Source organism: Apis cerana, linkage group LG15 (assembly GCF_029169275.1).
Source record: "Apis cerana isolate GH-2021 linkage group LG15, AcerK_1.0, whole genome shotgun sequence".
NCBI lineage: Eukaryota > Metazoa > Arthropoda > Insecta > Hymenoptera > Apidae > Apis > Apis cerana.
The window spans coordinates 3,430,189-3,456,492 of NC_083866.1; the positions used below are offsets into that span (position 1 = coordinate 3,430,189).

Sequence of the window (26,304 nt, forward strand, 5' to 3'; positions counted from 1 at the left end):
GTAAGCACCGACTCGCTTGTAATCATGGTGCATCGTTGCACCGGCGTACAGTCACCGCGTGTGCACACAGATGCGTTATATACGCGGACAAACATCGTGCAACCGTGTATACACGCACGTGGGAAGAAGGGCGGAAGGGATGGACGGGGGCCGCCGTGTTGGGGTTTCGCGAATGGCGGAGCATCGGTGTGCGTATAACCGATCAAAAGGCGTCGTTAACCGCGATAGCCGGAGCGCGCCTTAAACGACCGCTGTTTTCGCTTTAACGTCAGTTTATCCGATTTATTTCGAGGCAATCGCGACCGATGATAGATCTCTCTTTAACCTAACCTCTCTCTTCAAGGATAACAGAGAAATTTGCGAATAATCGACGAATTGTTCAGATTGTCTACAAATATTAAAATTATATTGTAAACTAGTAGTTTCTCGTTAAGTCTTTTTCGCGTTTTAGGTTAGGTTGGAATTGCGTAGGTAGAAGAAACAAACAATAAATAAATATCTTCATATTTTTAATTCGAATTCTTAGTATTTGGTGTGATATTTTATCAAGCACAATAAGAAGGAATACTCTGCTTTCCAAAATACATTACAGGCAACAAGGAAACAACGATTGAATGAGGAAGAGGCAGAAGCCTACAAGGATCCTTATAATCGTAACGATATCGATCGAGGCTGGTTCATGACCAGTCGAAATCCGCCTTTGAACACGGCTTATCCCCCGTTATAAATATTCTTTATCGTCGATCCGGCCACGGCGGCTGTATTATCGAGCCGGATAACACGGAGGATCGGTCCTGATTCGTGAATGCTCGCAGTAAAATTTGTCGCGCGAATCCTGGCGGTCATAAATCGATGCGAACGACCACGAACACTGGCAGTGAACAGGGCCAAAGGATCGGCCACTTTCGATCTTCACCTCCTCGAACCATAAAAACCGCGTCGCGCCTTCGCTCTTCACCGGAAGTCGAGAGATTTACCGTTCTTTGTGCGTCTTATTCGGTGGTCCTGGACAATCGCCTTCGATCTTGAGATGCAAATGAACGGTCGATTTTCAATCTTCCTCTCCTCCTTATACCTGAAATAACCAACTTACGAGTTATTTCAAAAAAGCGTTTATTTTCGATTTTTCGTGTCTTGTGCTCATACATATATAAGGATGGAAGTTTTTGTAATGATTTTAAAAAGAAACTTTGAATATTATTATTCTTCCTCCATCTCCCAGAGGATCGAGAAAACGTTCCCCGGCGAAATTCTCAATTGAACCATCCGATGGATCAGCTGTTTTCCTTCCACGCCTCGTCCAGGAATACACAATTTCCCGGATTACTCTAACTGTATTAGACCTTAGCCCAAGGATTATCCTCCGCCGGGGATTAACCGTGTGACTTCGCTGTGACGAGACGAAATCACGGCTTCGTCGAGCGAAGAAGAGAAGAGTGGGCACGAAAATCCTGTGGAAAAATAAGAGATAATCGGTGGGCAGAGTTAAATAGATGAATATTCAGAATCCAACGAATGAATGATGAGAACACGTTTACAAACTTGCGGATTTCGAGAAGGTTGGCGGTTGCTTGCCCGTTCAACGGTCCAAGGGAATAGTTTGTTGCAGATTATCACTTGTCCGCCCACTCTTCGACAACCCTTTTTTTCCCACAAAGGCGGACGACATCCGTCATTAGCGTTAGAATTGATCATCAATTTATCCCGTCTTCGATCGGTGTAATTTAGAAGTTATTTAAGGGAGAGAGATACGTCAAAATTAAAATAATCAAAAAAAAAAAAAAAGTTTAGAATTCTACTTAAAGGAGAATCAGTCTTGCTGTCACTTTAAAAAAAAAATAACACTCTGATATACAAACCTTTGCTACTTTAAACGTAAAACTACAAACCAAGCTGCGACTTGCAAATTTATTTATACGTTACAATCTAAAATTCCCTCGCCGGGACGTGACACGTGATCGCGACAGACTATTGACGAGGAAATTTCGTTCTAACCAGCTGGATCTGGCCGGTGGTGGTTAAAGTAATTACGGCCCTATTTGCCCCGCCGTCCTCGTTGATTGACACTGGAACGGTTGTAATGGATACGTTTATATACGAATATCTCTGAGAGCTGACAAATGTAAAATGGTAATTGGCGAGGAGAGGAGGAGGAGGAGGAGGAGGAGGGGAGAGAGATTGTCCAATGGAGTCCTTATATAATCAGACAACGACGACGACTGCTCGAGTTCGATGTTTGGTATCGAATTGAACCAAACGTTTATCGAAACGCTATAGACTCGAATCGATGGAATCTAAGGCGGGGAACTATAATCGAAATTGATTTGGACAGTGGGACGGGGTGGAGAATTGGCGGAGAGGCGAGCTGGCAAGTGTGTGTCGAAGGGGATGAAGGGTTGATTGAAGGGCCGGTGTATGTTGGGATTTGATCTTAATTTAATTCCTTCCAATCTCTGTTGCGATTTTTCCCCCTCCCCCCTTTTAAGAGAGAGTTTTAACGAATTATACAAGTTATTCAAGATTTAAGTTGAGACAAGTTGAGTAGATTTCTTTTCTTTCTTTTCGTTTTTTTTTTGGACAATATTGATCTATATAATCGTACAACAAAGTTCAATTGTTATCTTGTCGAGATATAATATCAAATTTGTATCAAAAAATACGATGATTTTCGATCTTATCAAACCTCATCAAATGTCTTCAAACATAAGCCCTTAACAGGAACCTGAATATTAAAATTTATACAATTAAACTTTATATCTACCTAATCTTCTAATTGTCCCAAAAATAAATTTCGAACAAGAGATTACATACAAATATTACGTTCATTATCTTCATCAAACACAATTCGAGCAAGATTCTCTAAAAAAATCTTTCTGCTAAATTTCTAACAAAAATAAAGTTTCTTTAAACAAAGAAACATCTTATCCAAAAACCCACTTCCAACGACGATATTCCAACACCAATCAATTCAACAAACCTCATCAAACCAATTCAAACAAGATTCTCTAAAAAAAACTTTCTGCTAAATTTCCAACAGAAACAAAGTTTCTTTAAACAAAGAAACATTTCATCCACAACAAACCTCATCAAACCCGATTCATATAAATCCCTATATATAAGACTCTTTCAAAAAAATCTTTTCCACCAACCTTGAACCATCCCAAAAATCCAGATCCATCTCCAGCATCCAAGCGAGGGAACACTCGAGGGATAAAGCGGGTTTGAGGCTAGCCAACGGAGCAAATATCCGGCGGTGAAACGAGCGGGGATGGATCCCGAGCGTCTCGACGCTCCACCCACGAGAGCGTTCTGACGTTTTAACAAACAGCACCGCGCCCAGAGCGGATAATTATTTTTGCGCCCGAGCGGATCTCGCCTTCGCGTCTTCATTTACCGCCTCCTTCCCCCTCTCAACCCCCACCTCTCCTCCCCCTCCTCGTCGCGCACGCCGTATTTCCGCGCGAGCGAATTTTTCGTGGCACGAACCCCACCCCCGTTCGCCGTTTTGCGCCTTTTTTGCACGGCCCTGGGGCGGCCGTGGTGAAGGGTACGCGGGGGCGTGGTGGCCGCTCCAGCGTTTTAAATCACCTCGACGCACTCCAACGCGAACCACCTCCACTCCAAACGGGCCCTTCCATTCCGCGCCACCCTCCTCTGGAGGCGATGTGGATACCTTTCGTGGAGTGGACCCCCTCAGACAGGAAACGTTCTGGAAAGGGGAAGGGGGGATCGTGGGAAGAGGGAATTAAATTCGTTCCTTGTGCGGGTGGATTTTATTGGGTGGGTGAGTTGGAAGATTCGGTGGCTCATGTTTTCTTCGAAAGTATTTTCAGTTTCGAAGTGGCAAAGATCCAAGATCATTGGAATAATTGTAAAGAAGATATTGTAAAGTCAAGTTGGATAGCAATTGGATACAATGATCAAAGTTGGAACTAATAACAGGGAACGAAGTAAAAAAGGAAAAGAAGAAGCGGATACCATCAGACATGTTTTTTTAAAATCGAGTTTCGATTCAAGATAACAAGCTGTTTTTCAACGAGATTATACGACGATACGATCGATGCCTATCACTCAATTTGGCAGGTGTCTTTCATCAAAATTAAATTTCGAAAAATCCGCGATGGGAATCTATCAAAAAAATTCCTGTATCCTTTAACGACTCGTTAACACGAAGTCTCATCCAATGTTACGAAATCCTTTCTATACAGAAAATTTAAAAGAATAACAATAATTGTAACAAAGAATTACAAAATTTTCATTAAATTCGACGATTAAAAATTCTTAAAAAAAAAAAAAAAACACTTCTACACTTTTTCCATCGCAATTTCCATCACAAAACAATTTTTATCTCGCTCGCAGAATCACGATCGACGAGATCTTATAAAACCTTACAGCCCCATTTACACAAAACACAAAAACACTCCGCCTTCCACATCTCCTGAAGAACGACACCTCACGGTCGTTCGATAACCCAATACGTGCGTCCGCGATAATACAATGTATATAGCACAATTTCCTCTCGTTTGCCTCGATCATTTCGCCAATCGAAATATCCCCTCGTTCGAGGGAGCATTACCTCGTAACTGGTTTCGCTGGAGCACGAGAAAAAAAAAGAAAAAAAGAAGCGAGAAAATAAGGAAACAACAAGTGGAGGAGGAGGAGAGTATGGCAGTATGGAAGGAGGCAGAAAACCAATATGAAATTACCCTCGCGCGAGCGAGCGCCAAATTGCAGGTAATAAAGAGGGCCGATAAACAAATGAAGCAACGAGAGGCGCGAGGTGCGGCCTCTCCCTCGAAGGGACGAAGAAAAAGGAGGCGACAACGAGGTTGAGGGGGAGGAGGATGGACCAAGGGAGGAAAGGAAGCCCCTCGATCCGTGCGCCGCAAAACAAATACGCGCCTCAACGAGGGGGAGAGAGAGAACGAAAAAGGAGGAACGATGGCTTCTGAACGACAGCCGCCATTTTGGTGGCTGGAATATATACTTTTTTCTCGTACGTTTCGTACGTAAATGTGGTATACAAAATTACAATGTAAATCATCCTTTCTATTTCGTTCGTTTCGCAAAAAATTTTGAGTTTTTGGAACGGGTTTTAAAGGATTTTCGAGTAAAGAGCAGAAAGTTCAACTAAATTCCCAAAATAAATTGGACAATTCAAACGTTCTTCCTCCGAATTATTCTCAATCCTTTCGATTTAAAAGAGAGAGAGAGAGAGAGAGACATAGAGAGAGAGAGAGAGAGAGAGAGAGAGAGAGAGAGAGAGACATAGAGAGAAAAGAAAATGGTTTTCGTGGAAGAGCGAATGTTCGAGGACGTAACACACACACGAACAAGGGGTGGTCTTCAACATATGTCACGTTAAACGAAGGGCTGTCCGCATGGACAGAAGTTGACGCATTATAATTTTACGCCAGCACCGGCCAACTTTTCTTCTTTGTTGGGAGTCCTTTCAAAATGGTCGTAAAGTGAAAAATAAAGTATAGCTTGGTTAACGAGTAGCCAGCGGGTTTCACGGTTAAACAGACACTAACGATTCCAGCGAAACCAGCGACGACCTGTCGCCATTGCGGATACGCCATATTACTGTCAATCATCGGATAGAGTAAGCACATTTGACGTTAAATAAAAATATTTTTCTTTGAAGACGAAGATAATTCCTTGGCGAGGGGACGATTAATATCGACATTTAGCATCGGACGTATCCCGGTATTCTTAGAAAGATTCAATTCATTCAATTGATTAATTACGAATTAAATTCTGAATTTATCGTGATTTATCGCCACGCGAGTGGAATGAATAAATAATTAATGATGTATCGAAGGATCGAACGAGGAGTAGTGTAAACGTGGCGAGATTTTTAATATTCCACGGGGAACACAAGAATACCAGAATTTTCTTCGAGAATTAAACTCATATTGTCGGAACTAAAATTGTACGCGTCGAAAGCTTGGTAATAAAATAAACAAAGTCGCGATTATGTGTAAATTATTAAAAATCAACAACGTAGCAATGAATCCACGTGCATATTATAAATATTAGAATGGAACCGAAACTGGGTCTATAATTTTTAAAAAAAATATGCTCAACGATATTCATATGTATCTCTCATTAAACCTCTCAATAATCAAATTACGATCGCACAAATTCTCGCTTCCAAACTCGGGATCCCAATATTTCCCCTAGCCGCCAATCGAATCGCTAGAAACGGGGCCAGCGTGGAGTAGGGCCCCGAGTGGATCGTAATCCCCCAATTAATTAACCGTTAGAATTGGGACGGGACGGCACGCGATCCCCTTTGGACGGCGTCCCGCCGTGGCAGGTCGGTGAGCAGCGGGCCTCACGGGGCCCGAGGGCCCGCGATCCGAGCCAAGATGGCCGCCCGTACGGCCCTCCTGGCCTACCAGCCGCGGTGGTGGGGGTAATGACGCTCATCACCCGACAGTGTTTTGCTATACCAACATCGGGCCCCGGCAGGACCGCGGGGGAGAGAGAAGGACGGAGAGAGATCTGATCTCATCCGCGATAGGGAGACCCGGTGTCCTCCCGCCTCCTCACGCTCCCAAGGAACCCTCCACCAACGAGAGATTCCACCTCCTTCACCTTTTCTTCTCCTTCTACCGAACCTACCGTACGCCTCCTCCTCGATATCGCTTTTTCTTTCCTCGGGGCAGATTTCCTTCCTCTTTTTTTTTTCGATTTTGAATCTCTGCAGAAAGGTTTCTTTCTTTCTTTCCGCAAGTTTTCCTCTTTGGACTTTTTGCTCCATTATTATATTCTTTTTTGATGATGAAATTGCTCGTTGTTTTTATTATATTCTTACTACTCTTTTACCAATTCTAATATAACTTGAAATTCGAAGAGACAGAATTTTAAATTATGCTCTTGTCTTCATCTGCATCTCACAAATTCAAAATTATTATTTTTATTCTTGTCTAGCAAGAAATTTTCCTTTTTCCTTGCGTCTAACATACTGGTAGCAAAACTAGCTCAAGAATTGGCATTTCTTTTCTTCTCTTCGATTTCGTTCATACAACATCGTGACTCCCTTCTTTCACTATAATAACCGTCCATTTGGAAATCTAGACGCGGAAGATCGATCATAAGGGACTAATGGGGACTCCATGCGGAGGTGGCTGGTACGGTCGAGCATATTTCACGCGTGAATTCTTAATTCTCTCTATATACGTTGCGTGGAAGCAAAAAGAGAGTGGAAGAGGGAACGCCAGGATTGCACGCGTTACTTCGATATGATTTATCGTGGCTGGAACGGAGTTAATGAGGGAACCGTTTAAGAGGCGAGCACCTCTCTCCTAAAAATAAACTTTGGTCGGGACGAAGAGCAAGAAATTAAAAAATAAATTCGTTAATTGGCGAGGAAAGAGAGAGAAGGAGAGGGGAGAATCTCTTCTTAACCTCGAGAATAGATGTTTCTTCTTTTCCTCTCTCCAAAAAATTAATAAAAATAATTAAATATTATTGCAGTTGAAGAGAACATTCGAAAATTTCTTCTATTCTCTAACTTCCTACTTAACTTAATTTACCCTTGAGATACTTGAAATTCGTAATTTCACAGAAAAAAAAAAAGAGAGAAGATCAAAACAGAAAATAAGAAGAAACTAAACAAGAGAGTGTCCAAAAAACCAAGAAAGAGAAACAACCAAGAGATCGATGGTGTTCGAGAGACCTAATAAAAAAAGAAGAGGTTACGATATTGGAAAGCCACGAAAGTCTGGAAAAGGGAGAGGCGAAGTAGGAAGGGGAGAGGAGTTCTGAAGAAAACAAAGGAGCATCGGTGGAATGATGCACGAGGTGTGTTTAGGCGCGCGATAGTGACGTGCTGCACCTCGATGCATCGCCACAGGAGCCGTTCGTAGCCCGTTCGTCTCTCTTCCATCGAGGCATCGTCCAATTGTTCCCTCTTCGTCCGCTCCTAACAAGGCCGGGATAGAGCCGTCAAAGCCGCGGGGGGGCCACGCTGCCTCACCGACCCCCCGCTGGCCGCCATCTTGGCTTTTATTAACGAGAAAGGAGTCCCTTAGCCGGTCCCTTGGTCCCGAGGAAGGCCAACACTTCTTCCACAGAGGGAGGTGATCCACCTCGTGGTGAGACGGAATTCATTAGAGCTGCGTCTGGTTAATGACTCGTTCGGCTACCTCACCATCTTTCCAACCTTCCTCTCGTTTTCTTCCATCCGCGATTCCCTTCCTTCCCTCTTAATCGCGTTCCAATCGCGTAATTAGACGATTTTCGAAACAGCGCGATGAAGAATCGTTAAAGGATCTCCTTTAATTAGACATCGCCGTTTCTAATACGTTGAAATTGGAAAAATAATTGAAAATATTTTCTTTCTTTCTTTCGAATTTTTATCAAGACCGTCTAAAATTTAAACATCAATGAATAATTTTAAGTGACTTCCAAGTAAACGCATTGCAATAAGATATTCTATGATAGAATAATAAAAAGATTGGTAAATTATTGAGATGCACGAATTAAGCGTGAGAGTGCGAATTTATTACGGCCCTCTGTCGGCTGCTCGTGGAACCAAGGAGAGGAACGAGGAATTGGAGAACCGGAAGGCCGGCGGCGCCCCCTCGAGGCAAGTCACGAAATTCGACCGCGCCAAGTGCTTGAGAAATATTATAATGAGAGCGAGATCGAGGCGTGTGTCGTCCCATCTTATTCACAAACGGATCGCGTGCGACAGATGATAAGAAAATTGCACAACATTGTTCCATTCCCCGGAAATATCGGAATGTTTCGCAAGGATCCGTTTTGCATAATGCGCAAGGGAGGGCCTTTGAAAAGGAACGGGAAGAGATACTTATTTCGAGGCAGGAATTATAATGAATCGCGTGAGAGGATGGAAATTTAAGGGAAGGGGAAGAGCATTTATCCTCCTTATGTTATAAAAGCTTCTTTTCGATTTTTCGGTGTCGCAATTGACGCGTTTTTCTTCATTTTTTGCATGCACGGATCTCTTTTTGAAAGTCGGATGAAACTGTATATAAATGAATAAGAAATGTGAGATCGAAATGCAAGGAAGGAAGGAAGGAAACGAAGCTGAAAGAAGAAGCAACAAATGAATGGGAAATAAGACGAATCAGGAAATGAAAATCCTGTATAACAAGAATATAATCAACGAGAAAAAGAAAGAAAGAAAGAAAATCAAAAGGAGATCGTTGATAAGATCATCGACTCGAGCTTCGTTCGCAAAGTAATATTAAAGTTCAATTTTGATTCGTTCAATTAATCAAATTCTGTCTATTTAAAAAAAAATACAATATTCATATTCAATATCTGCTAATTCAATATTTTAAAAGCAACAATAAGTAGTTCTATCGAATTTATAAAAGAATATCGTTTTAAACCACGGTTCGTTTATCTTTTAATATCGAAATAATTCTCGAAGGAGGATTCTTTCCTGCGTTTCCTACACACACACAGGAGGAAATATAATCTAATCCAAGAGAGGAAGAGAAGCGGTTTCATTTTCATTTCGTAACGATGAGATCCAGGACACATCATCGAGCGACAGCGATCGATGATGCGCGGTGTTGGTCACTCTACGTTGGAAGAGTCTTGACGAGTGGCTGTCGCAACGAGTTTATCCGTGGCGGTTGTTATTGCCGTTCTTCCTGTTGCGTGGCGTCGTTACACGGAGTGGAGCCGCGAGAACGACGTGGGCGTCGAGGCGAGGCGTCTCTTTAACACCGAGCACATATATTTGCCTCTCCTGGATCCCTCTCTCTGTCTCTCTCTCTCTCCTTAGGGCCGCAACGCGATTGTTCTCCAACGCGACGTTCTTCCTGCTCCGCGAGAAGTGGCTCGAGAAGATGGAGATAGATAGGGATCTTGGGCGATGCTCGAGGATTTTTAATTCGACGGATGTTTTGTTCGATGATGTTTGAATCGATTATTGGAAGTTATTATCCAACTTGCGATTTTTGATTTCGGATTATCTTATTATTTTGGACAGTTTTGAAAGGACTGGGGAGCGGAGGGAATTGGTGGCTATTGGATATTTTGGCGTTTGACAATGTTTGAGAATGTTTGAAACGTATATAACTCAAAAAGTTGTGTTGCGGGTTGTTTGAGAATGATCGAAAGGTAAATTTTTGAGTTTCTTTTTTTTAAATTAGCTTAAAATATCTATTGTATAAGCTTTGATAATCCGATTTGACCGAATTGTTAAAGAGAAGGGTAATTTAATGAGATTGAATTCCACGCTATAAAATAAAATCTTTTAAAATTATTGAAATAATTGAAACCTTATCGCCTAAGATCCATTATCAAATCTTCAAATCGATTTCTCAATTCACAAACATCTTAATGATCGATGTAAACATCTTAACACAATTTAGGCCAGTTCATAATCCAATTAAGGCTCCCGACCGTGTAAAATCGGGGAGCATGCTGTTAATATCGTACAGCCTTGACGGTTGGTTCGGAATATAATATCCGATAACTCAGCACTTTTATCGACGTCATTTAATCGGCAATGTTTAAGCACAGATGCAGGTTAACCGGATAATATGTTCGAGCTCTTCTGAGCCAAACGTAATCCTGTCCCCGGATGAGTCGTGTTTATTAAAAATAATGACTGGTACAGAAAGGATAGGAGGCGAGGAATCTGACATCGAATTACAGCGATTCACGAACGTATTTATGCGTGTTTTAAAAAACCTTTTTAGAAATATCGTTGAGGTGGTAAATAAATACGATCGAAATTTGAAATAAATTTAAAAATATTTGCTTCGTCGTCACAAAAGTGCTTGAACAAATTTTTGTGAATTTAAAAAATAGTTAACTTTTCGAATAATTTTCTTGCTGGAAACATTCCATTTCTTCAAAATTTTCTCTTTAATTTGTAATACTGGATATATCGTGCATCATTATTATATATTAATATTGCTAAATTCGATCGAATAGAAAATTGGAATTCGTGATTTGTTCGAGTTGAATTTCCTCGAGGAGAAAATAAAGGACGAAATCAGCAAATAGTCATCGGAGAAATCGTTGTTGATGTTTGGTGTTAGGCATGCAAATTGTTGAGCGATTAGTGGGTTGACCTTTCGACGATTGCGCAATCCGTGCACGAGAACGAGTTATTCCTTGGTATCGTTTCTTTGTCTGAATTTCAGGTTTTTACATAATTGAAAAATTGCCACAAATCGTCCAAAAAAAAAAAATTATTTTAATGAAATTTCAAGAAAGAAACTCTATTCGATTTCTAAATATAGTATATTCACTCTCTTATATGTTCTTTTTTTTTTTTCACTATCTCTTAAGAGTTTTTATTAAAATTTTTAATATATTTTTTTAATCTCTTTTGAGACAAAATATTTATTATTTTTTAAATTTTTTTCCTTTAACCTTTCAAAATCTTTCCTTCTTTTAAAAAATCATTTTTTTTTTATAAAACTGTCCGACTTCTGGTCCAAAGATGTCTTCCAAAAGAATTTTGAAAATAGATCGTAAAACACGATACAACTTCTCAATTTATTCGAGACATCGAAGCTCATCACTGGAATTTTCTCTTGTCGTGATCATCAATCATTCCTTCACACTTTATCTCTCTCTTTCCCTCGGCTGACTTCGTAAATTCGATACTACTGTTCCTTTCACTTCCCTGTACTTTCCTTTTCACTTGTTCACTTTGTATTATTACGACTTCATTGTTACAACACGACGACTTCCTACTCTTCCTATCCTTATTCGTTTCATTTCTTGTCTCATTAAGTCACTTCGATTCCTCGAGCAATGTCTGAACTTCATTAAAGTCACATCACTCTTACAATTAATCCTCAAATATTACATACGTGAATCGAACCCTTCCTCTTCGTTAATCTCGTTTTTTAAAAATGATTGCACGCAATCATATATTTGCGCGTGTCTTTCAATTCTTTCCTAGAAAGATTATATTTTTATCTCGTAAAAAAAAAAAAAAAAAAAGAAAAAGAAGAGAGGAGGCAAAGGAATATTTAGTGAGGATTCAAACCTCGTCAAACCAACGCTATATCTCGTCTTCCATTCTATTTTTACCTTTATTTCTCATATATGCACACGTGTATGTTTTATAATATAGAAAAGAAAAAAAAAGAGAGAAGGCTTCAAACATCTATCCTCTTTCTTTCTCTTTAATCGTTTCTCATTTTTATATTTATACTCGTACATTTCAGTCGGACGAAAGTGTTCAAACGTACGTATCTCCTCTCCTTTTCCATCTTCCATCATTCTAAATTTTTTTTCGCATTCATCGCACGCAATACATTTACTTCCAAATTTAACCGAAAATAAAGAAAGAGAAGAGAAAAGAAAAGAAAAACCCGATCCTATTCACTCGGACGAGAATGGCGAAACCGTCTCAGACCGCTTCAAACGCTATCCAACAATTCTTCTCACCGCGACAACAAATTTACACAGCGAAATGGCCGGGAATCATCAATCCTACTCGCCTCGTTTCCAGAACTCTCCCGGAGATGGAACAAACAAGATCCAACAACGGTTCAACGAAGACGTTTGGCGAAACGGTGGCTGTGGAACGTCGAGTCGAAGCTTTCAACGTGTCCCGATAGAGGGAGCTGGCGCACCAAACTGTCGCCGAAATGGAAAAAGGGCAAGGCAGACAAGAGTGGAGGAAGAAGGTTGATTCTTAACAGGTACCAGGTTCCCGGTGGATTTAGATGTCTTCGTCGAGATACGTTTCCACGAAGCAGTTTCGGATGGTCCAGAAGAGGAGAGGAAGGAACCCAGAGACCCACTGTGACGGACTGCGTTATGCGATCCTATCCCACCGGGAGATCTCGATTCTTGGCTGGTACCGTTGCGGGTATGGTCTCTTTAGGGACGTGTTCAGCGAACAAATTACCTTTTGTTTTGGAAACTTAACGGTCCCGTTAACGTGGCCTCGACTCTTCGTCTCGATTGCGGGAGGATACCTGTCCCGCTTGATCGACTCGAAATCGGAAGGCGGATGGAAGAAGATTTTCGTTAGATTTTGTCTGAAGATTTTTTTGCAATAGAAGATTTTCGAGGTCAGGGAAAGATGTACGGATTTACAGAAAATTAGAATTAGATTTAACCTAAAGCGGTTTAAAGAGATTTGCGCACCTTCAATGAATTCACTCTCAAGATGACAACACTCTTCTTTTCAAGAGAAGAAAAGAAAAAGAATCAATGCGGCCAATGTCCGCCTGATCGACCGCCATTCGTTCTAGGGATTTTTTCCTAGGGAAAAATTTACAACACCACCGATTCTTTGAATCAAATTCACCTCCAAGACATTTTCTTTTTTAAAAGAGAAAAAAAAGGAATCAATCCGGCCAAATTTTAGAGATTTTTTCAAACAGTTGCTCGAAAAATTCTTACAGATACAAAATATAATTACTTTCAGAGAAGCTTCAAAGCGAGTGTTTTCAAAATTTGCAGGAAATTTATCATCGATCCTTCAATGAATTAAATACACTCCCAAGACGTCGCTCAAAAAGAAAAGAAAAAGAAGAATCCTGTCAATGGCGTCCAATTTGATCGTCCGCCATTCATTCTAGGGATTTTTTCCGCGAGTACAGTCTGAGAAAAATTTAATCGAGAAATTTACAACACCACCGATTCTTTGAATCAAATTCACCTCCAAGACATTTTCTTTTTTAAAAGAGAAAAAAAAGGAATCAATCCGGCCAAATTTTAGAGATTTTTTCAAACAGTTGCTCGAAAAATTACTTTCAGAGAAGCTTCAAAGCGAGTGTTTTCAAAATTTGCAGGAAATTTATCATCGATCCTTCAATAAATCAAATACACTCCCAAGACGACGCTTTCCTTCTCAAAAAGAAAAGAAAAGAAAAGAATCCATCCTGTCAATGGCGTCCAATCCGATCGTCCGCCATTCGTTCTAGGGATTTTTTTTCCGCGCGTACAGGAGACTGCACTAGGAGACGCAGGATGACCGCGCAGGTGATCCTCTCCATCCCAACGTCGAAGAAGGTCTACCGGTTGGCAAGGCTGGACGAGCGAATCCAGCCAACAAATGATCCCGCCGCTCGCAGATCTCTATCGTCCACGTCCTTCCTTTGCTGGATATATTTATACGAAGCTCCAGCTGGTAATGCGCCCGTGAAAGCGTATGGGGACACGTTCCATGCGCGACACGGGACATTCACTTCATCTCTGTTCCAAGCGGCACCAACCACTCTTTGGCTCGGGTTACGAGTTATCGGCTCGACGCGCTCGATAGAGACGTCTAATTTGTGAATTCGAGGCGTTCGACGATACCCAAACGTGTTTAAAACTCATCCTGGAACCGGATAAACGCGCGTTCACATTCCCTACTGTTAAAGGTATTTAATTTCGATGTAACTGGACAACGGCCTTGACCAGCTCGCAACACCCCTCGCCGATAAATTAAACCAAGAAACGATCACGGTTCCGTATCTGACCCACGTCGGATCTGCTAATTATTTATCCTCGCTCGAAGGGTGGAAGGGTCATTGGATGGGTTCGAAATTGAGCAAAAAGGCGGCTCGGTGAAAACGTCTCACTCGACCAACGTGCTCCAACAACGGAGAGGAGCAAGAAGAACAACACGAGAAACACCGACGACGACCACGAAGAAGAAGAAGAAGAAGAAGAAGAGAAGAAGAAGAAATAGGAGGAGGAGGCAAGCAGAGGCTGGAAGGGAAAGGCACAAGTGGTATAATCGTGATAAGCAGGTGATAGATGCTCCTCAGGCTCTGCACTGCCGTGGCTCCTCGCAGACAATGGCTATTTGTTTCTGCCTCGACGAAGAAACACGTCCTTCCCTTTCTCTCTTCATCCTCCACCCCGTGCCCCCTCCTTGTCCCGCCAACAACTCCTCTCTCCGACACTCCTCCTCCCCCACTCCATCCCCTCTCGATCCTCCAAGTGGAGGAGCTCGTCTTCTTCTCTTCGTGAAACGATTCCTTGGGACACCCCTCGGCTAAATCGCATCGACAGATAATCACAACTTAATTTACCCCCCGCGGTAGTGGTGGTAGTGGTAGCCACGAATACACAACCACCTCCACCAAAGTGATACGGTTCCTGGAACCGCGTATTACCTCTTCTTCATTGTATGCAGATAAAGGGAGGGAAGCCCGAGTATCGAGTTTTGGGTGGAGCTCCCTTTTGGCGAGGATCGAAGGGGTGGGATTTGGGGTGATATTCGGTGGGCATCTTCCGGATGTCTTTTGTATATTGTGGAGAATGAATACGCGATAGAAACGAGAGAGGTGGCTACAATATTTTCATATTTTTATATCTCGTTACGACTCGTTAATAGTCCACCAAGATTTCAATAAAAGCCGTTTTCGTAAACGGAATCACGGGATGGTTAAAAACTCGGCCGAGTCATCGCCTCATTAACGTTCCAGGATCGTCATTAATCATCCGTGCGCCGGGCCCATTGTGCCGGCGAGGAGAGGCGCGAGCCCCGCCACGTTGCGGCGGAAAAATCAGAGTCGTCGGGCGAGAAAGAGGGAGCCGTGAATCGTTGGCAAATGAATTTTAATGACGAAAGAGGGGGAGGGGGCCCCGATCGGGCCCCATTTGAATCCACGCCGATGATTGATACATCAAACGCGAGGAGGAAGATCGGACTCCTCTTCGATCCGTCGAAGAAATTCGCGGCGTTTCCTTTTCGCGGTGGAATTGCTTGTCTGATACGATTCCAACGAGTTCTTGTCTGCTGTCCGAAAAAATCACACATTTCATGAGTACAGTAAATAGTTAAATTTGAAGACAAAGAGATTGGAATTGCGCGGTGATCGCCGAATAAATTGCAGAAAACGATATGTCCATTGACTTTTAACGAGAGATTTAACAAAACTAACATGCATTCGTTTATTATAAAGATGATACAATTGTCAGGACAAATTCAAACTTCTTCAAACAAATCCAAATCGCTCGATTCTAACCATTTCATTCACGGATATTCAAACGATGACAATTTTCAAATCCCAATGCGATTTCGAACGTCATCTCTCATCAATCTCATTATTCTCTTCAACTTGGAAGACTCATCTCCCTCTCTCCTTCCAACATCCAAAGCGTCTCGTTAATTTTAATCATTTTAACGAAGTTTGCTCTTATAGAAAAGAAAAAAAAACACGCTTGTAGACCAGTGGAATGGTTAAATTAAACACACGTTAAGCATTTAAATTACAAAATATGGAATAAATTACGAGTCGATCCTTTCTCCCTCCTTTTCTCCTTTTCCTCTCTCTTTCTCTCTGTCGATCTCCGTCACTCCGTTCAATCAAGAGACTTTCGAACAGGTATCGGTGGTGATTTTCTCAAACAGACGGCGCGACGCTGCTTCTGGGATCGAGATCGATGGACGTGACGTGAGCTAAAGTCGAGCAAGGATACATCCACGGGTGTCCCCTATGAATAATTAAAATGTGTCCCCGTGTGCAGGCTATCTTTTAAGTTTATCTTACAGATATCGAGGTAAAGGAGGTTTCGTTCACAAGATGAATCGAAGATGAAGGCACGTTTCGAATCGTATTTTTGATAATATTAATTTGCTTGCATCTAAGTTAAATATTTCGGGAATAATTGCTGTTTGTTTTATTCGATCGAGTAGGAGATTGATAGTTCGAAGAACAGATCTTATCTTTTTTAATCCGAAATTATCCGTTGAGAATGATCTTTTGACGAAGGTGTTGAAGTTGATTTTGTTCACTGTCGAATTAAAATCTGTTCAACAACGGTTCGATTAACGTCCACTTTCAATTTTGTCAATCGGTAACAACATATTAACGGTTTACGAAATGAATATACCTCAAAATCGAATCGTGATCCAAGAAAACACGATTAGGATCAAATCTAACCTCTAAGAAATCCAAGAAACGTAATTTCCCCGAAATAATAAATAAATCTATTCGCAAGAACGCAATCAAATCCCACGATTTAAACGTAAACCTTCATAATATCTTTGGGCACAACACAAGCTTTCACAAAAACCTAACCTCGATACAATTGCTCCCTTTCCAAACTCCCCGGGGAAACCGAATCGTTTATCAAGCAAAAGGCGAGCATCGAATCATGACAAGCCTGTTCCAAACGTTGGGTCACGTTCTACCGACGAAATTCCAACGCAATCCCTCTCTTTCTATTTCTCCCTCTCTCTCTCTCCATCCCACGACCGCAGCGCTCGCCGTGGAGAACTTTATTAAAGCTCGATCGGTGCCCGAGATATCAGATTCCATGAAGCGGCCATTCGGCCGTTTAATACCACGAAGATGTAACGCGGATAACCTCGCTTTATTAATTAGCCGCTCTAATCTTCCTGGAACTCGTGTCGCGATAGCGGGATCGCGATGCATCACGCCGCCTCGCCTCGTACGAAGCGGCCTTTATCTTGGCCGATATTAATTTCGAATCAAAATTTCTCGAGCGAATATTTTTATCTATATCTCGAAATATTTGAACAAGTTTATCGAATGCGAATTCGAATCCGCGGCGCGGGAATGTTGGGAAACGTCTCGTCATAAACCGGTCACCGTAAGAAACGATAAAGGCGAATCGTTTAGGAGCGTAGACTCTATTACGGTTCATTGTCGGGCAGTAAATTTGTCGGGGAGGCTGATGGAAGGGCAGAAATACAACCGGACGCAACTGAGAGCCCCTGATTACACAGAGGCGCATGACGACTCTATCAGGCCTCCGGCATCGTATGGAATATCCGTACAACTCGCACACAGGCGGCTGTGCGCGGCCGTCTCGGATGTTCCACGGTTGTACAACCGAGTGTACAAGCGTGGACTGAAAAATATATACGCGAAGATACCGTGGATGGTGTTCCCTACCAACCACCTCGAATAACACCCTTCCCCGGGTCGGATGGCATTAGAGAGGAGAACCCGTTCTCCATTAAACAATGCTTAAGGTAGGCCTATACCGGCTCGATCTTATCGTGATTCAATGCTCCTGCCAACTTGTCCGCTCGTCGATACGGCGATTTTTTTAACTCGTGTACGGCCGATTAAGTGGAATTTAGACGACGTCCAACATGGCGGGCACCGATGGCGCGAATATGGTTCGATTGGATCGTTGAGGTTAGGCCTAGAGTGGATTGGCAGGATCTCGGTGAGAGTACTATTTTTAGGTTATGCTGCGATCGATTCTCGAGCTGGTAATCCGGTAAGAGTGCTTTTATGTTTTGTTGTAGAGAGAGAGAGAGAGAGAGTTCTAGGTTATGTATGGTAGAATTGAATTTACAATTTAGAGATGTTGACAGGGCAGTGAGAACAATAAATATAAACGTACGCCGAAGGAATATATTTTCATTATACGTGATTGCGCGTATCTGTTTACAAAACAATTGATCTATATCTAAGAAGAACAAATAGGTGCGAATTATGAAGTAATGGCATTGGTAGCAACATTGAATAATAATAAAAGCAAACAAGAGATTGAAAGTTATTTAGAAAGTGGATGGAGATTTTAGGCTAGGTAGAAGATCAACTATTTGTATTTTATTTTATTATATATTTTGTGAGCAGAGTTTTGTCTTCTCTTTTTATCGAACGATTAAATTATTTAAAAAAGTCGAGATAATTAAAGATTTTCTGTTTCATTGAATTAAATTAACGATTTGTTCGTTACGTAAAGAGAAATCTTTGTCTGTCTTATGAAATTGAATGAAATTAGTTGTTTTAAATAATTTATATATATGGGTGTGTATGTGTGTGTAGTATGGGATTTGGTATAATAGCTCGAGGTGTTAAGGGGCGGTGAAGATGAGAAACGAGTTACCTTGTTTCCACGTAATTAGAATCGCGAGTTAAGTTACTAGTGGAGAGATTGTGTATCATGAAACACCGAGTAGTCCGATCTTATCGGTAATCTCGATCATGTAAGAGTTGAGTTCAAGTTACCTTGATTTACAATCTCATTATAGAATTCGAAAGAGCGAGCTTGTATAAGTAACTACATCTTTACGGAGCAATAAGAAACGAAAGACGAAAATTATCACTAGTTAATCCAACAATGATGGAAGATAAATTTGCGTCTCATTATACAAAGCAATTGATCGATTCCATATATAAAGTTTTCCGAGATATTTTCATATTTCGATCTCTGCATCGTTGCACCAAAATTGGAATTGGTGTTCATCAATTAACTCGTGACACTCGCCTCGAATAAAATGTGAGATTGATCAAAAACTAAGAGTCTAGTTCAGGTCAAGTTCTAGTCAAGATCTAGGGATACCTAGAAATCTAGGGAATTTTGAAAATCCTAAAAATTCGAACTATCGTGAGTTATGGTCAACGCATCTTCCTCGAATCGACACGAATGTATTATTAATGAGATACAATAGCGATCTGCGCGTGATTGCTCGTCAGCCCCGAAGAATTTGTTTAATCTAATCGATCTATTAATATTAAACAGTTGATTTTTTGGCACTGGTTATCGCCCGTGTAAAGATCACGTCCTGCGAAAATTAACGTGGCGAACACGCGGCATGAATCCTGATCGAACGATCCAACAAATCGGTTCTTTACCCATTGACCGACGGCCATAATTAGACTATCAATTCCCCCGTAACGTCGTGTAATTTTACCGATCCTTTCATTTTTCTCCGCGATCGATTCTTTGCACGTTCGACCGATCCGTTTCTGTGATCGTCAACCGAGACCTTGATCGTAATTTGACGTTTGGCCAACTTGAGACAATAATTTCCTATTCCTTTTTTAGAGTACGTTCCACGACAAACAACTAAATAATTATTCTCTTCAAATTACTGACTGTTTCCACTATCGAATTCCAATTCTTTTCTACCAGCGAGAAAGATAAGATCTAGGTATCCCTAGGATCGCTTTAGAGGTCCCTACGTATTTTCCACGAATCTTCGTCCTCGAAAATCTCAAAAATCATAGATCCAAAATCGTCGACTTCCAACCAACCTAGCCCAACAATAAACCGTGTATATAATTCCCCAAAAACCAACCAGGAGGGAACCAAGGAACCCCCGATAATGGCGGCGCGTTGCCCCGCGCATTTTTCCCGGCAACGTTATCCGATATCCCATTATTAATCTAATAATGATAATGATGGTGTAACACAACTCGAGCAAACCGGGTACGATACGTGAACGATTCTAAAAACCGGGACAGCCGCGGTTAAACACACATTTTAGGCCCGCCACTCCGGCCGCCCGTTTAACTATGCTTTAGCGCAAGTTAAACCCGATGATTATGTTGTCAGACCGGGTGGGGGTGGAGGGGGAGGGAAAAGGGGTGATCGCCCAGCCGCACGCACACGAACCTTCTCCCTCCTCCGCGCGAAGTGGAGAGAGAGAGGGAGGGAGGGGGGCCCACGCTCCTCTCGCGGAGAGGAAATTGCGCGACAGGGGATTTCCATGGGACGTAATCGTTGATCGGGACGATCATGATCGATGATCGATCGCGGAGTTACAGGGATCACAAGTGGGAGAAAATTGACGAATAATCGCCGATGAAGAGAAAGTCTTGCCAATTTGTCGAAGGGGGGGATTCTTTTTGCGACGAGTGTGCGGAGAGGTGTGTTTAATGACAGTGTCGAGCTCCACCCGCGCCTGCTCGTCCAGGGATCCATTTGCGTGCACACACGACGGGGTGCGGCTTTGTGGGAATATTTTGGAATTAGTTCGAACGAGCAAAAATTCGCTTATTTTTGTACGATGGATTATGAAACGAGTTGGACGGAATATATTCTTGTTACCTCGTGAACAGAGAGGTTGTTGTGAAGAGAAGCTTGGAAGCATCATCTTCGAGAGAGAGAGGGATTTAAGTTTCTTCTTATAATAAGTAGCTTCTCGTCGAATAGTTTCTGCAATAATTAAGAATATGAGAAATGTAAATAGTAAAAGAGCAGCAATTCAACGAATAAGGTTTATACAGTCGAAGAGATATTGATCTTTCGATAAATTTAAAATTTATTACTCGAGAAACCTGAATTAACTATTTAATTAATCGAGTCTTCAATTTCAACAAAAAGATTCCAAATAAAAATTCCAATAAAAACTCGAGCTCTTGTTACCTGAAGCTAATACAAAGTACGCGCAAGAATTGCTACAAAACGAGACACGCGTTTGAACCAAGTCTATTATGGAAAAAGTAACGACCGTAAGGGTAGCCAAAGGCAATCACCTGGAATATTTTATACGTGACAGAAGTTCAAAGACACTGGATCCTCGTCGATCCTGGTCTCGAGAACTTGGAGAGAGAGAGAAAAAAAAAAAAAAAAGAAACATCACTGTTGGTCTGCTTGCGTGTCTCTAACAGTGAACGGTATCGACACGCCATCGAGATTAGAAAACAAACTCTGAAATTTATGATCCCGTTGGTAGAAAAATCATTGATAAAAATTCGCTTTTAATGTAATTCTCTAAAATCTAATTGCAAATTTTACTTTAAAGTGGGAAATTGTCGAACACGAAATCAATGAAAATAATAATTTTTAAACGGTGCACGGCATCTTGTAAAAATGTATCGATCAAATTCACAATTTAACATCTCACTGTGTACAAATGGAAGATAATTTTATCCCGTTATTGGAAATCACGTATAATTAAAGTAAATTGCAATATTGCTTTAAATTTCTTGTTAATGTTACTTTTCATTCATTTATTTTCCTCTCTCTCTCTTTCTTTCTCTCAGAGAAAACAGTTCTCGTCGTTTTTTTCTTCTTTTCTTTTTTCAATCTGTAGCGCCAAGAGGGAAATATGGTCAATTACGACCAATAATTTACATCACGTTTCCGTCCCCTTGGTCCACGGTTTCTCGATCAGGTTCCACTAATGAAATAACTACTCGTGGCCAATTACTCGACGATGACGAGAGAACGACAGTTGAGTAACTGGAAAATGATCGGAAATGATAAGCTGCACGATAGTTTCTCGTCGATACCCGGGAACGTCATTCTGATTGATAGACTTCTTGCCCTGTTAATTGTCCACTACCTCGACTCTGAGACTGCCATCTTTCCTTGATGTATTGTTTTTGCGAGAATCGCTGCTTCTCCATTTCCAGATTATCCAACGAGAAGAAAAAACAATAATTCTTGTAAAAGTAAAAATTCCAAAACTATTTTAAATTCATATTTTTTCCAAATTAAACTTTTTACTTACAGCATCATTCCATTAAATCATTCCTGAAAAATTACCTCCGCCAAAATCTTAATTTTTAAATATATTTCGTCAACGTGCCAAACGACGATTGAAAAATTCCAAAGGAGAAAGAGAAACCATCCCTCACGATTTTCTTCTATCGAAATTAATACACAAGTTTCTTTCCTCGAGCGAAGAGAAGAAAAGTTTCGAAACGTAGCGTTTCACGCGCGTGACTCCGCCCCATTATTTCCACCCGATGAAACAATTAGCCTGCCCGGATGGTAATTAGACAAAGGACAATTACCCGCCTCGTTATCTCCTCAGACACGTGTAAGACAAGCTGTTATGAACGATCGTCTCCGAGCAGCAACGTTATCGAACGATAATTATAATTGGCCGCATCTCGTTACAACGGCTTCCTTACCGAAACGGCGCATTCCCGACCCCGGATTCCATGCAAAACGGTTTTATTATCGACCGAGGATTTATCGACCCCTCCGGCCCCATGACTTATCGCCTGAATTTATTTGAGAAAGATCGATTCGAGAGCAGGCGAATTACCCGAGTGTTTCGCCCGGGGAATTAAAAATGGTAAAAATGGTAATTGCCGAAAACGTTTAACGAAAATCGTTGTCTGATTGGGCGTCTGTATGGTAATTGTACTCTTCTTTTTTTCTTCGCGTGTGTTACGTGTGTGAATGAAATTATGGGAGAGAAGCGGATCGATATTATAAATGTTAAAAATATCGATGTAAATGGTGCGGATTGAAAATTAACGAGGTTCGTGCGAGTTTTTTGAGTAGTAATGATAAAAAAGATTTTTTTTTTTATTAGAAATGTTAAATTCTCTGGATAACTTGAATACTCTTGATAATTTTGTGAATTATGTAAGAGTGATAAGGATAGGGAACAAATAGATAGAACAAATCGTAGAAAAGGAAAAGTTGAAAATGAAAATAATGGAACGAAAACAATTTTAATTAAAATAAATTCTAATATAATAAGAAATTGTGAAATTATTATATATATATATTTTTTTTGAGGAACTTTAATTATCTACTTTAAATAATTTTAATTATATTATAACTCGATTTATTTTATTAAAAAAAATTTATAAAAATTTAATCTGACAATTCTTTTCTATAATTTACATGTTTCAAAAAGGAGCGTACAATTGAACAATCATTAGCATAAAAATAAATGAAAATAAAAGCCCCTTACGTGTTCCCTTCCGTTTATATTCTATTCAAATTCACGAAATCTAATCTACCATTTATTTTCACGAATTAATATCACGTGTAAAAACGTATCCTTTAAATCAGCATTTATACACGCTTCTTCGTGCCACATTTTTATTAACATCTACAAAATTTGATTATATTTACAATTCAGGATGATACTATCGGGCAATTAAATTGCACTAACGTGCTCTTTTAAGAGTGGAAACGAGTTTGTCACGAAATCCATTCCTCGCGCATCCTTCGTGAAATCTACTAGTTGTATCTAATTAGTTGTTGGTTTCATTTTTTTCATTCCCTCAAACGGAATTCTGAATTTTATGAATATTTAATAAACGCACTTTAGAAATATTCTACTTTTATTAATATTTAATATCCGTTATTAATATTTACTTAAAAGATTGGAATTAAAGAGACTTTGTGAAGAGATGCGAAAGTGGAAAAAAATTATATATATACATATTTATCATTACTTATAAATTGTATAATAGAGAAACGTTTTCTGAAACGATGAAAAATTCTTTCGAAAATATTCCATTAATGAGATCAACATTTTATTCGTAAAATCTACAGTTATTCACACGATATCCATGTCCTCCCGCGATAAAAATCTCGATTCCAGGAAACGGATTCGCGTGCACCCTAATAATTCCAGGAGCCGAAATGCGAGAAGGGTTGAACTCGATCGAAATTGTGACAATCGTTCGATAAATCCATCCGTTAAAAAGCATCTGGTTCGACGTTAATGATAATCAAGCTGATATAGAAATTCGATCGAAAGCAGCTGGACGCTGCTAAATAACAAACGACGCGTGACGTATTCCCATTACGCACGTAACGACGCAACCTGTGTGTATCCGTCAAAAAACTCATTCAAAATGTATCCATTTTTGTAAGAAAACCGTTAATTTCCTTAAGACGACAGTGATCGATGAGGCGATACTAGCGCCACGCGACCATTAACTACCAGTATATCGATACATCTATTCACTCGTGTGTTTCTTCATCTTATCAACAAATGTTCGAACTTTTTTAAAAAAAAAAATATCTTCTACATAAACTTTGATACGATAATTACAATAATTTAACTTAATTTATGACAAACTCCACCGTAAATCCCCTGCATCCCCCATAATTTACGAATAATCACGTGATCCAGCGCGAAACGTCATTCCAACACTCTCTCGTCCAATAAATTCGAAAAATCGAACGGGGGCGCGATAAAAAAACGAGCGAGAATCGATCAAGCGCCCTCCCCCTCCCCCTATATTTTTCCCGGGCTGATAAAAACGGCGGTATTTACCGAACAGATTTATACCGTGGACCCCCTCCACTTTTTTCCCCCGTGCATCAGCTCCGTTCCAGTGTGTACGTACACACGCCACCCCCACAACCACCCCTCTTCCGTACGTGGAACGTGTCAATTGCGTGGCGACCGGGGTCTACGGATTGGATAACACCGGGTCGGCTCGCTATATCGAGCTTCGATTATTGGTTCACTACGGGGTTGGTGGGCGAGGCATTTGCGTTTCCTCTTCTTCTCTCTCTGCCTCCCTTTCTCTCTCTCTTTCTGCGTGCCACCTCGTCCAGTATCCCCTTGGAGCGGCCAAGAGGCGCAGGAGGATCAAAACGAGCTCCCAATTAACCAACAATCCGAAACAATTTGGTTGGCCGGATCGTATCTGCGCGGAGGGACCTTTAAGCCGCGTACACACTGGGATAAACTGGGAATAGGAGAAAATGCTGTATATATATGTGAGTCACGTTGAAGGTATTTACGTTTGGGGTGGTGTAATGGCTCGTTTACACCATGATGGAAACGAAATAAAAGATTTATTTATCTTTAAGATAAAGTTTCTCTCTATATATATATATATATATATATATATGTATATGTATATAAACAATACTATCCTAGCGTGCAACCGCTATTTACCAAAAAGAAAGAAAGAAAAAAAGAAAAAGAAGGATCGATCGTTTCCCTGCACGTTCAGTTTGTTCACGAAGCGTAGGATTACTGGATACGAGATGGTCGATCTCGCGTAACAAGGCCGAACGAGGAAGAGGATCTTGGTGGGTGGAGGCGCGCACCTACTTCTGTGCAGGCTGGCTTAGACGCCGATAGGCCGACGGCGCTCTCTTTGCACGCTTATTACCCTAATGCCAGTACTTAACACACTGTTGCTCGATCGTATTCGTCGAGCTTATTTGCCGTGGCAACGACCGGCTGTCCCGGTTTACCCTGGGACCCTCCTCGAGCGAACCTGCCCTCCCCCCCTTATCTGACCATTTTGCATTTTTACCTCGCCTCCAAGAGCGGGGATCACTTCAGAGATTCAGCTGCAAAGTCTTCTGCAGTCCCTTCTCTTTCTTCAGGGATAATTGTTTGGAATCATTTGTGAACAATTATTCTCATTCTCAATGTCAATTCTCTTGGCACTGTTCGAATCGAATCAACGAAAGGAAAGATTAATTTTTAAAAATGGAAATCGGATATTTCTAAGATTAATTATGCAATTTGTGAAATTTACGCGGGAACGGTTTATTAAATGATGCTTTTGTATTTGAGGTTGGATAGAGAAATAATGATAGAGAATCAATATAATAAATTTTTCTTAGGGACTTTAAGTTTTTATTAATTGGATTATCTATAATTTACGAGAGTGGTAAATTTATGATAATGGAATCTTGACAGAGTAATGGATCGTAGATTTCGTGGTTTAATTCGATATCATAAGTTTCATTCAATCGGCAACCATGGCGAATATTGCAAAATAAGAAAGTAAATCGTATAATGCAAACGCCTGGAACACGGTAAACATCCAGCCTCGCAAATTGCACGCTTCGACGTGATTATATTCGAACACTGATTGCTATACCTGAGAGGTAAACAGTAATGACTTCGAGATTACATCTATTTAAAGGTTATAATAAAGTTCTAAGCGCTCCACG

At 40.9% G+C, this 26,304-nt stretch overlaps 1 protein-coding gene across 4 annotated transcripts in view; it reads right to left on the reverse strand.

Annotated features, from left to right (window-relative positions):
• Window positions 1–492: 492 nt before the first annotated feature.
• LOC107997938 (homeotic protein empty spiracles-like) overlaps window positions 493–26,304 on the reverse strand; it is an 86,477-nt gene continuing 60,665 nt past the window's right edge. Inside the window, exons 4-6 of one of the 4 annotated variants that reach the window (XR_009832824.1) lie at window positions 1,543–2,066; window positions 1,147–1,451; window positions 493–1,075 (exon numbers count right to left, since the gene is read on the reverse strand). Coding sequence is in view for 2 of the 4 variants with exons in the window: in XM_062085599.1 (XP_061941583.1) it covers window positions 1,969–2,066 (98 nt within the window). In the remaining 2 variants the exon portion in view is untranslated. Of the gene's footprint in view, window positions 2,067–23,189; window positions 25,077–26,304 lie in introns of those variants that run through there. The other 3 variants (XR_009832823.1, XM_062085599.1, XM_062085600.1) reach the window with 3 other exon arrangements.